General features: G+C 31.1%; 1 protein-coding gene across 3 annotated transcripts in view; it reads right to left on the reverse strand.

Annotated features, from left to right (window-relative positions):
- The window catches only part of LOC129234164 (G-protein coupled receptor dmsr-1-like), a 276,073-nt gene that overhangs the window by 94,089 nt on the left and 168,332 nt on the right, over positions 1 to 13,652 (reverse strand). Inside the window, exon 1 of one of the 3 annotated variants that reach the window (XM_054868079.1) lies at positions 6,995 to 7,993. The exons of 1 other annotated variant lie outside the window; for it this stretch is intronic. In XM_054868079.1, coding sequence (XP_054724054.1) covers positions 6,995 to 7,952 — 958 coding nt within the window. In that variant the 5' untranslated portion in view covers positions 7,953 to 7,993. Of the gene's footprint in view, positions 1 to 1,368; positions 7,994 to 13,652 lie in introns of those variants that run through there. One more of the 3 variants, XM_054868078.1, reaches the window with a different exon arrangement.

Below are 13,652 nucleotides of genomic sequence, written 5' to 3' on the forward strand. Positions count from 1 at the left end.
AGTGATTATTTACAAATCCGAAAGGCTTGCCAGCCATTCTTTTAAATTTGTGCATTTCATGCGTTTGATTTACCTTTTACATTTCAACAAAGAAAGTATTCCGTTATTTTTGCAGTTTAATCACCGCTATAAATTCAAATATCACCATCCATTGCAAAACAAACAACATAATCCTTTGTCACCAGCAACGGATTGTGACATAGCTTTCGAATAACATTGCATAAATTCAATTTCTCAGAAAATATCTCAAGGCGATGCATTATCAAAGATCGATACACTTTTACTAAAAGGAAACGAAAAAAAAAAAAAAAAAAACATTACGTCGTTTCTTTGAAAAGTTACTTATTGAGTGCGTCTGTACCCGAGGCTCGTTTCCTGAATATCTATGCTCGGGAGCAACATAATTCCTGATTTATTCACCAAGCTTTCCCTCCTATTCGTTATAGGATTTATGTAAGAAATTACTCATGCAGATACGTTTTTTTTTTGTATAAACTGGCCTTCAGATACATTCCAATACTTTCAATTTTCGTTTCGTATTTTGATTCCCTTCCGGAAAGATGTTTTTCTTTTTTTTTTCCAAAACAACTCAAAATTTAAACAAAAAATATTGCAAACTATTCCTTAATTTGCCTTTTTTATGAGCTTTAAAGTCTTCAGCTTTTTATACAATGATTCTTTTTTCAAGGAAGAGGTTTTAACAATTAAACGGCAGATGTGATAAAATATATACAAAATAAACTGTAATATATGAAAAAATAAACGACAGCTAACATCTTAAGATTTTTTAATTGCCATTGCACTAAAGTCTTTCGCTGCACAAATTGCTACGCAGAAAATCCCTTTTTTAAAGCAAAATTTCATTGTGTTAGAGTTTTTTAACTCTGTATTTGGAATAATCTGTATTTTCAATGAACCATTTACTGATGTACATGAAATACACCGCCAGCTCAGTCATTTCCAGCCGGGGACTGCAGTTTCGTGCTTATTAGCACTCATCAGCCCGGCATAGGAAAGTGACTGAGCTGGAGATGGAAAACCTCTTAAGGAAGCCAAGAGTGCCAAACAAATTGGTAGCTAATATAGAATTAGCACAGACCAGACGAGTGACCGAAGCAATGGTTCGGTTCAACTCGAAGGCAAGGCACTTATATTCAGTAATGACTGATGGTCAATTTCCTTATTGATAGAATAAAAGTAATACAGCATTTTTTCACATATAACACTGTGTTAAATATGATAAGTTCTTATGGTGGATCGAAATACTGCGCTTTACTGTAATATTCCCAATATTTTTTTCCGAAAAAATAAATAAATGTATGAACATTGTAGTTGTTTTGATTAGAGAAACACAACTCAAAAACGTGTGGTGTTTAAGTACATTTATTTCAGTTTATACAATAATTTCACGATACGCAGGACACATACGGTAAAGTTGATACACGTAAGTGACTATCACTTTTTTCTTCATACACAACTCAGTTTCATGTCAATCAATATTGTAATGCTATTTATTTTGCAGTATACAAAAATAGCTTGGAATCATTTTGAAGAAAACGACGAAGTACGTGTAAAGCCGCCTCTTGCATGCGAATAAATATTCCTTCTTTTCGCATACTTTTCTAAATGTGAGACATACAACTCTCTTTACACAAGTATAAGACTAGAATTCCATTTAGTTTATCAGTTTGTTCATTGGTATGCAAAATTTAACTTATGATTTTGAGATCTAAATACAGTCAGACCTCGATTTAATGAACCTCTGTTTAACGAATTTCGCGTTTTAGTGAATTTTTCTTTTTCTCCGACTGAAATGAAGGCAAAAACCCCGATTCACCGAATAAGGAACCCCGAATTAACAAATTATTGTAACAGCCGAAAAAAAAAATTTTTTTTTCGTTACTTTGAGTTAGAAAATATTGTATTATTTCCCAAATGATATATCTGTCTTTTCCAAAGCAGAAAAAGACTTTCCTTGTAATCAACAATGTTTGACGGGCGAGGGGTCAACCAAAGATCCTGAGAAACCAGAATCAAATATATATTCTGATGCAGAAAGCGATACTGAAACTCTCATTAAAACTGTTATTTTTTCTAATGCTTTACATAGAATGGAAACTAAAAATATATCTCACGTAGAAGGCTGTAAATGACACAGAATTTTCTTTCTCTCCGTGAAGTCAAAACTATTTCGAGTCAAGTAGTATCAAAAAATTGTCAAAATATGTTATTAAGTTCAATAAAATTTCAAATTAATTACTGTGTAATAAGTCACGGAATACAGAATAAAAACTGCACACTGTTTGATTATGGATATTTTTGCGCAATTGCTTATTACGGCTTCCTGGTAAAGTAAGTGTAATTTTTTTTCGCACTCCGATATTGCGAATAACCCCGATTTAACGTATAAAAGATTCAGTCCCGATGATTTCGTTAAATCGGTGTCCGACTGTATTTGAGTTCTGAAAAACTTGAACAGCAGATGAAATTCTGTTTCCCGTCTTAGATCACATACTGTGAGGATTGCAGTTAGGTACAGAAAACTTTCGTGCAGCAACTGTACCGATTTCAACATCAATAAACTGATATATCTTTTTTCATGATTTGAAACAGTGCTTTTAATAAATCAGAGTTCAAGTATACTTTTGCATGTTATCTATTTTTTTTTGTCCATGAAAATTTTCATGATTTTAAATTTTCCATGCTTTAACGATGGAAAATGACTTGCATACACATAAAGAAAGACAATAATTACAAACCACTTGCTTTCAAAAAAACGAAAACATAGTCACATCGCAAAAAGAAGAGAAGTAGAAGAACGAAAAATCAAGTTTTGATTATTCGTTCGTCTGTTTAACCAATTCTGTAAACTCTGTTTAACCAATATAATTGTCTTAAATTAATATCCCATAAAATGGTTTTTCATTTTGTCAGTATTTTCTTTTCAGTTAAGTAAAAAAGCAATATTTGCAGATTTATGCACATTATTTACAAAATATCCTTTAGTTGATGACCTCGGTGCAATAAGGAGACATATTTACTTTTTTAAAAACCTTCAGCAAAACAGAAATATTCAAACAATTCATTTTTGAAATTAATCAATATCCCGTAAGAATTTTTGACCATGAAAAAAAATTTCAATGCCATGCTAATAAAATATGATCCTTGCACTGTACAGTTAATTGATATGTATTCGGCATGTCCTGTTCTTGCTTTAAGATACTAAAAACAATCCAACTGGATTTTAGATTTTTATTAATAATCTAAGGAATGTTTGGTTGTAATAAGAAAACAATGCGATTGCTGTTTTAAAAAAAATGTTTTAAATTATTGCTACAAAATAAGAAAAGTTTTTCTTTGCTTTCTTCCGAAACGTTACCTGTAACTGCTACTTGCAAAAATATCTCATGGAATGCTGGTTGGAGTTGTCTCGTTCTTCTGCAGAATGAAATATAACATTTTTCTTCGTATGTTTCAATGTAAAAAGCAAAACAAGCAAAAATAGAGCTGTCCATGTGTTGCCCCGATTTCTTTGATTAAGGCTGCACTTGAAATAACATTGTTATTATTGTAAGATTCTTCGTCTCTTAAAACGGAAATGCAGATTACACTTCAATTATTTAAATAAAATGTATCAGTAATTTAAACATATTTTGTTTCCTAAAACATCTAAACATTTATCACAAAAGCTTAACAAACACATTTAAACTTAAAATAATTATAAACTAATTTAATTCACGAGAAAGATTAAATGGAGGTATAGCAAACACAGTTAGCTTAGCAAACACATTTAAACTCTAAATAATTATAAACTAATTTAAATTACACGAAAGATTAAATGGAGTTATAGCTGCAAATGCATTTGGAAAATATCATATAACATTTAAATACAAAGTGTTTTTTATGCTGAAAAATACGGACATATAGCCAGAAGTAACTTACCCCGCTATTCTGTGCACAAATGCCTTTTCTTTCTTTCTTTCTTTTTTTTTCGACACCGTATCTTTTCCCTCCAATTTAACATTTTAATATTATCTGGTAAATTTGTAGACGAAATTAAAATTGCTCTGTTATTTTCGAAAGCGTATATTTAGGTTTATTATGCTATTTTTTTACGATACAGATGCAAAAACTTTTAACTATCGCGATAAGTTATAAAGGAAAAAAATTGAGCTGTTATAACAGTACTTGTATTTTTAAATCCAACATTTTTTTTCCAAACTGAAAGTACAGTTGATATGAATATGTATATGCATTTTCAAACTCAAGTTGCTCAGTTATCTATGTAAACAGTAACTCAATTTATCTCCTGATTAATTCCATTTAGAATTATTCAACATTGATTACAATACATTTACTCTTAGTGTAATAACTCAATAGCATATTGAAATAAGTATATTGAATAGAGCATGGAAAATTTTGCTCTACCTACATTTATTATTTTCTGCCCAATTGTTTAAGATCGAGAAAAAAAATGTGAAAATAACAAACTGTTGAAACTAAAATTTTTTTTGCTTTTATGGATTACACTACCGAGTTTTTCTTTCACGCTCTTATAAGTTAAACATTAATCAACAAAACTGCCAGAAAATATTCAAATAGTAATTTCTCTTTCAAAACAAATTGTACCTTGTCCTAAAACAAATTTATGTTGAGGTAAATGTTTGCAAGAATAAATAGACAAAATGCATTTTTAAAAAATGTTAAACGATTTCGATTGAGAAAATTCTCAAACTTTCCAGAGTGTCAATTTGTATGAAGAAAATAACGAAGATGAATAATTAAACGTCGCAGTTGCATAAAATGAGTAAAAAAAGCAAAAGCGAAAAAAACTTTCCCTGAAATTTTAACATGAAAATGGCTATTGATAAAAAATGATCGAATAATAAATAAATTAATTATTTAATAAATAAACACAAAATAACATGAAAATTAAATTGACAATCTAATTTCTCAACCCGTATGATTATTGACAAAAATTTAAATAAAAACACATACTAAAAATATTGAAACAGTTAATTTAAAAAAAATAAACCAAATAATTTTTACCATTAGTTCAAAATAATCAAGAAATAAAAAATAATTCAGAAATAAAAAAAATAAATATCAATGTTTATTTTATTCTTTGAATTGTTTTTAGTTAAAAAAAAAAAAAAAAACTTTTTAACAGAGGAGTTTTTATAAATCTTTATGCTTAGGTTAAATTAAGGTTCATCGAAAATTTAGCTCCTTCTGGGAAGGAAGAAAATTCTGATTGTTCATACAAATTTCCTTCTATTAGACGACAAAGAAAAGCTGGGCTCATTTGAAACTAGCTTTTTTTAAACTATTTTTTCTTAGAAGCCCTAAAGCCTCAACGAGCTATGCCGCTTACTTAGTTTCTTTTCCGATTTCAGAAAACCCTGATGGAAAGCTGCCCTCCCGGAGGACTTCTAACAGTGATCCTTCCAAATCCACTTACTGAATAGTATACATTTAGGAAAACTCGGAAGAAGAATTTCGATGAGTATTAGACATTGAGATACCAGAACCTACATCTTCCTTTCTTATAGTAGGAAATGGATTAAGCGTCTTTTTGGTTACTGGTGTATCCGGGCCAAGTGTCGGGTATAGTTTTGAAATAGCAACTGTCGTTGAAATTTTATGCCTTTAAACACATATCCTTTTTTCTTTTCAAAATAGTAAATTAAATGTGCGAGTGCAGTCCATATTGTGTTGAGCCACAATTAATAGCATTTAAACATTTGCAGCAAATAACATATGATTTTTTAATGTCACATATGCTTATGAGAACAAGCGGACTCACTTTGATTTTCTTTTACCTTTGCAACTCCTCAATGAAAAAAATCAGTGAGGCAAGTCATAAAAAAGCAAGGTTGAAGAGAAATGTAAATGTATGGGGTTGATTCAGTTGTTAATGCATGAAATATCAAACATCACCAAATACAAACACTTTTTTTTTCGTTCTCCAATTTCTTTGTTTAGACTCATGTGCTTCTATATATCTATGTAGTCACGAGAGCTGAGGGATTATCATTATAAGATCCAAAATGGTACATTATATTTTTTTTTCCAGGACAAGAAAAAAAAATTATTCAAAAATTTTAAACTTTTAAGTGCGATGCAGCTAAGTATATTGTTATCTTAGCAGGTTACTAATTAAAATCTTAACTAAGATGCAACAATTTACCTACAATCTTGTACAATGACCTTTATCCAATTCATAAGCATCTTTTCATTGATAAAATAAGGTTTCCCTAGTCAAATTACCAGAATTTCAGTGTTTCCAACACACTAGGCTAATGAAAATCTAGAATATACATTCCAATGTGTTTCTTAATTTCCCACCATCTTAATTTACTTAAGTACCTCCATTTTTTGTCTCTCTATACTTTTAAGGTTTAATACTTTGGATTTCAGATGTTATAAGATCTATAATTCACACTAATACCTGCTGTCTTGTTAGAAAACAACTGTTTTTTTATTCTTTTGTGTTGTGTTTTGGAATCTAAGAATTAATACTGTACATACAATTTCATGCACTTCTGATAATTGAAGCTAGCAGTTTGTCTTTAAATAAATCATTGAAGATTTTGTAATCTTAAAATGCATTGATGTGTAGAATAATTTCTAGGTTACATTAGTTTTGATAGTTGTATGCATCCACTTATAACTTGATTTTTTTTCAACAAAATGGTAGTGATTACTTTTAGGCAATAGATTGAAATAAATATGATTAAATTTTTTCTGTGTGAAATGATTTTTTTCTTCTTCTAATTTTAGACGCACGCAGTTCCTAATGTTTGTGTCGGCTCGGCTGGAGGTATGGCAGCCCATTTTCCTTTACTCCAACGAGTGAGAAATAAAAATGCGAAGGTATCTCTAAATTGCCGACTCATAGAACAATAAATTATGAAATTTACAGCGCTGTTGACTAAAGCCAGAATATCCATTGTTTCTCCAAAATTGAGGTAAACATTACTAAAAAACTCACTTCCTAACGCGCCGCTTAATAAAGCTATCATGCCAGATGGGAACTCCGTCAGTAGGAAAAGTAAAAGTACTGCCAGCAGCATTTTTGTGGTTCTGTCGTGACTTTTATCAGTTTCTGAGCTAACCTTTAGCCTTTGCCGCCTTAAGTTAGCTTCATAAAGAACCCTTATTAGTCCCAAACTGAGTCCTGTAAGAGCCACACACGGCACTAATTTCGTTATCACACTGAACAGCCAAAAGTTAATATTGGCGAGCAGTTCATCGTGCCGTTTGGCGATTTCGCTGAAATCTACTTTATAAAGCATGTTTCCTTCTCTATCTTTGTATGAAGCTACAGTAAAAGTCATGTAAACAGGGATACAAAACAAAGCACAAGATAAATACGTGAGACAAATGGCGATTCTTGCCCTCGCCAATCCTCGCCACCTCATTGTTGGAGCTGGATAACAAACGGCCATAAACCGCCAAATGGCTACCGTCACGGTCAGCCATATTGAAATGGTGTGATTCACAACGGTGAAGTGTGCATGGAACAGCGTGAACACAGCCCATCCGAATGAGTATTTATCTTTTTCGTCTAAATCAGTTCTAATGTAGTTGTGGAAGCTAAACGGGACGTATGAGAACATGACCATCATGTCTGCAACTGCCAGTCCCGTGAGAATGGCATTTGTTGGGGAAATCATGTTTTTCCTGGTTAGGACGATGATGTTCATGACGTTTGCGGTGATTCCGAAGAGGCAAACAGTCAGGCTGATGTATCCATGCAGCGATGAGTAGAAATTTCGGTATGCTTCCAGCTTGTCCCCATAATAAGGGCGAAATTGAAAAGGAGGGAATTCAGTCACTGGAGACATATTGAATGAGTAAAGATCTGAATCATTGGACAATATCATTTCCTCCGCCCAAGAGGCAGCAACGTCCATTGAAGTTTCTTGACCCTTTAAGCTAGCATTCATGGCAGTTCTACAGGTGGATATTGAATCTTTTCAACATTCTGTTTTCGTTTTGGTCTTTTCTGAGAACCTGTAACGAGAAACGAAAATAAGTTAAGACATTTATGATCATTATTATTATAATTTTTTTTAAACCCCCCCCCAATTACAAAATCATGGCTTTCTCTCTTATAGATCGGGTGTTTTTGGTAAACAAAAACCTACAGAAAAATATTTCTGAGACAAATATGTTCACAATCACAAAAAAAAAAAGTTATTTCAATGCAATTTTAAAGTCATCTAACACTGACTTTGTAACATGTAAAAAACTTTTTAGCAGCTTTTAAATGATTGCGTGTTGAGTTTTTAATTTAGTACACATTTTTTTCGCAACTTTCATACGTTTGTGGTAAAAGTTATGGAAAGTACAGTGCTGGCCAAATTATTAAACTAAAGAGTTTTTTTTTTGTTTTTTGTTCACTATTTGTACTAAAATACTATTTATTTTACAGTTAAAGTAGAGTACATACTGTACACTGATTATTACGTTATTTTAGCGTAATTTAATGTTTGTAGGTGTGCAGCACTGTCTGCTTTGTTTATGTTCTTTGTTTATCTACTTACCAGGAACATAACCTCAATCAACTTAAACAGTTCACTAGTTCTTTTTATTCGTGTGTTCTGTTATATTTAAAGTTAGTTTTAGGTAATTAGTGAGTATGTGTATGTGAGTATATATAACAGTGAGTATAAACAAATTTTACCTTCTTTTTTAAAAAGTTAAGAAATAGTGTAAACCTTGTGAAAAATATGCCAAAATGCTCATCAAGAACAAGGGAATGCATACTAAATATTAGATAATTATTTCACTGTTCCTTAATGTGTCTACAGTTATGTAACCAATAAAGAATTTGCTTTTAAAACAGTCTTAGTCTAATAATTTGGACAGCACTGTATATCAAAATATAAAAAGTGGAAACTGTTAAAAAAAGATAGTTGAACATCCTTGGACAGGAGGAGTCCAACCTTCTTGACATGTCATCAATAAGAATTTAACATGGCAAGAAAGAGCTAGAATTGTATATATATAAATATATTTTTTTTTACTGGAACTATATATGAATCTAAATTACCATTATAAAGGGATAGGAAATAACAATCGTTCTGGCGGAAAGCTTTACTGTACAGAAATTCAAACGACAAAGAATATCGTTTCTGCCATCCAAAGAAATCCTCTCATGACTAGTCGATCGCTGATTTTGACATGAAAGTGAATTTTACATTCTAAGAAGAAAAAAATATGAAATAAGATTATTTCTCTTACTGAATGATATTTGAAACTTAATTATCATTATGAAAAGCAGGAAGTAACAATCTTTTTTCGAAAAACATTTCTTTGCAGAAGTTTAAAACTGCGAAGAATATCTCTAAAATAAAGGGCAATTCTCACTATATTGTATAAAAATGTATGCGACCTTGACAACATTATATTTACAGTGCTTTTAGTTTTATCAAAAGAAACGGATATCACTAAAGCGAGATTTTACTGAATATTGATTTCAGGGCTTTCTTTATATTTCCCCAGGATAGTTTTTCAACTAATTTCAAACAAAGTAAATGCATAATAAATGGGTTACACGAGTGAAATTAATGAGAATGTAAACAAAATGTGTATAATACGAAGTTTAGTTATTTTATATCCCTAATACTCATAATTAATAATGACTTATAAAATTACGAAAAGAAAATAAGCAGCTTGAGTATGTTGAAGGTTTTGATAATTACAGCTGAAATTACTCTTTATGTTTACATAAAAATGCAATTCATTTTCCCTTATTATACACCACTTCAGAAATGCCATAAACGATATGGCTAATCTCGCTATTAATATTTCCTCCATTATGCGCATAAAATCTTTTAAATTTGGTTTCTTGGCTATATAACAGACAATGCGTGCATAATGTGAAGATTAATTCATGTATCTGATTAAAAAAAGTAAAAAAAAAGAATAATATTTGTCCTTTTTGGTCACCTTTTAGTTTATTTTACCATTAATATTATTATTATTATTTTTTTTTTTGATCAGTAATGCACATATGGAACGAAATCCAATTCAACCCATACTTCTACAAAACAACTACTGTAAAAACGGACGGGTAACATCAGTAGCATTAATGTAATCACTTTCTTACCCAGGTGGAGCAGTCTCATATAAGGGTCAAGTACAAAGGAAAATAGTTAAGATTACCTCTTTCAAATTGAACAACTTGTAAATTTATTTTGAATATTTCATTACATGAAAAAGGACAATATTTTATTTAAAAAAATATTTCATTTAAAACGTTATTTTTTATTATTTTAGCAACTTTGTATTACCTTGCATTACATTTTTTGCCTCGCATTCCCTTACGTTTTAAAATGGCTGTCTCAACGTTGACAATCATTTTCAAACATTATTGAACGAAGTGGAAAAAAATATGATGAATCTGGGTAATTAACTAACGTATTTTTTATTTTATTTTATTGGCTAATAAATGGGAAATAATTGAGACACTACATGAATTTCATTCGAATTTGAAATACAATTGGAAGGAAAACGAGAAAAGAGAAGACGAAAAAAAGGCAATCTGTTTCCTGATCAGCTAAACCAAAATTTTTATCCACAACACTGTTATTTTAAAAAAAGTAAAAAATATAGTAACACACACCAAAGGTTATTCAAACGAATATTAATTCCACAGGAAAAAAAAGCGAACAGAGAGAGAATTCGTTTTTTTTTTTTTTGTCTCAATCATAAAATTGTAAAAAATGGGTTGAGCTGGTTTTGATATCAAACGCATGGTAGCAAAAACGCAGTCGAGTCAATTTCCTGCTGAATGTAATTTTTTACCAACATAAAATGAGCATCAAGTTCTTTCTTAACCTTAATGAAAAATTTAAAGTTATATAAAAAACGTATCTTATAAATTGGAAATTGGAAAAGAATGGCTTTCTAATCATTGAAATTGCAGAAATAGCAGAAAAACATCAAAAAGTATTATTGAACAAAAATGAGCATTGAAAAGAGACATAAAAAGATTTTCCCTGCTTCCGGTAAGACGGCTATTGAAAAGGGATCTTGTTAAGACGATAAATTGAAAGAATCCGTTAAAGGTTCTTAGAAATGTCACGAATGATCTGATATGCGGTGACGTCATAGAATTTCTTAGTCTGAAAACTAGATTCAGCTAGAATTCTATTAAAGACTCTTCTTTGACCAACGATACCATAAAAACTTTTCTTTTTGTTGTTGCAATAACGGGAAAAGGGAAAGCATTCCAACAAAACTTTTCAGCAAGACGTAATTACTACGGCAAAGCTTATTGGGCAATGCTCGAAAATCTTAAGTTATAAGAACAGTTTTCCCATTTATTTAGCAAGCGTGTCTGGCTTTTTGTATTAGTCGAAAAAAATTAACCAATAAAGAGGGTTGTTTAATAGAAAAAAATAAAGCGCAAAGTTTTTCTTCACATAAAGCTTTGTTATGTCTCCCCAAATGATATCTGAAAAGTTTTCGATTTTCTGCTTTACGCTTTCACCTTTTTGCGGGGAGGGGGGGGGGAGGTTGAACTTCAACTATGTAGGTGGGCAAGTAGGGCATCATTTCTAAAGTATTCTTTTATTCTGAGTTGAACAAGACAAGAATTAAGTTGCTATGAAAAGTATTTTAAAAGAATTTAATAATTTCATACATAGAAATGTCAAAATATTACAAAGTTCGGAGGTTTTTCTACGGTAGTTTGACTACGGAACAATTCGTTTATATCCAAGGGTGTTTAAGAGAAAAACCTAATGAATTGTCTACTTACCCTCCCTTTAAGCTCAAATTTGTTTGTGTTTTTCATTCAGATTTATATGTCAAAAGATGGGAATAAAAAGAGTGCCGAGAGAAGCACAACGATGTTACTGCGCCCAATTTATCCATTGTTGTTTCAAAGGATTACTGTGTTAAAAAGAAAGTGAAGATGGGCTTCGTGAATGTTTGAATTTTAACCTGGCCTCAAAACATTTGGCTGTTTTAAAACTTCATTAGATAACTGATATAATTTAATAAAACGAAGGTAGTGAATTAAGTCATCATTAAGTTAGATATAAGAAATAAAGCAGTCAATTTGAGTACACTGCCCATACTTAAGTGCAACGCGATAACATTCATTTCGTATTTATTACCATGAACAAATATGGCTTGATAGCAATATGAAACTGGAGGAATGGTTTGGATTGTAAAAGAAAATGTGCTAAGTTCAGTTAGAACAACCCATCGTTCCAATGCAGATTCAAATTTTAAAATTATTTTCTGTAGGGTAACAACCCCAGTAAGTGGCACATTAAGAGTTTTTCCTTAAACTTACCTCTGTTTTCATTACTTAGAAAAAAAGTATTCACTTGAAAATATTTTTGTATTAAATAATGGACATCTGTGCACCTATTTAGTTCGCTAAAATCAAAAATGTTTGACATAATATTTTTATAAAAATATATACATAAAAAATTACCAAAATCACCAGTAATTGGCACCCAATACCCCAGTGTATGACACCTTGTGATCCAGCAATTGACACATGTTAATAAAACTGGAAATTCACTTTTTTTTTCCACTTTTAGGTTACATACAAATGTTACCATCATAAGAAGCATAATTTATGTTAATTTAAAGCAGGTAATTTTGCATAAATTAGTGTTAAATCACACATCTTGACGTTGACAAGTATGTTAGAGAAATAAAAATAAATTTGGAGTGCGGCATGGAAAAAATATCAAGATATTTGCTGTTTCATTAGCCGGTATGCAGTTTTGATTTTACGAATTATAGCCTGTTTCCACAGAAAAAAGAACATTGACCCGATGATTCTAAGGGACAGTAAAAATGAACCGATTCTCTATAATTGCAATATCTGACTGATGGCCAAACATACATTTTTTTTATTGTTTCTCTTAAAAATGTAACAGTACATTCTTTAGGATTCAAACAATAATAGAACCCATATGATATAGTAACTGCAATAGGATCAGAAATCAAACTAGTAACATATTACACAACACATTAGTGTTTATAGGCACATGTGCCAATTACTTGAGACTAGCAAAACCGAAGCACCACTAAACAGCATCCATCATTATTTCAAAAATCCGAAAAGGGACAAAAATATATTTCTACCCACTCAAAGTAACACCTTTCAACTAAACAAAACTTTTGATAGCGAAAATTTAAAATATATTTTAAGTCAGATTTTAATGGATTGATGCTCATGCTTCCCTTAAGCCAGAGAAGAAGCGTTTGCAACAAAAATGGCTGACTTGAAACAATCCACAATTGTTTCTTCTTTCTATACACTGCTACCATTTAGTAACACAAATTGAAGTTATAATCTTTAAAATAAATGTACATTCATTTGGTATATAGCCTTCTACTCTTAAAAGATTGGATACGAATTTTATTTTAGGACATTTTTGTTGGAAGTGCAAATCACTGGGGACCTGCCAATTACTGGGGGTGTTACCCTACTTACACAAAAATTTCTGGTAATGCTTATGCAGAAAATTTAGGGGCTTCATTGCTCTCAAGCATATGGAGATAGCCAAGAAAAATCTTGGTTAAATGTCGTTCTAAGGAAACGAAGCTCCATAAAAGATCCCCTGAGTGGGACAAGAGCAAAATAAGAGATGGGTCTGCAGGATATTGAA

Source organism: Uloborus diversus, chromosome 1 (assembly GCF_026930045.1).
Source record: "Uloborus diversus isolate 005 chromosome 1, Udiv.v.3.1, whole genome shotgun sequence".
Lineage (NCBI taxonomy): Eukaryota > Metazoa > Arthropoda > Arachnida > Araneae > Uloboridae > Uloborus > Uloborus diversus.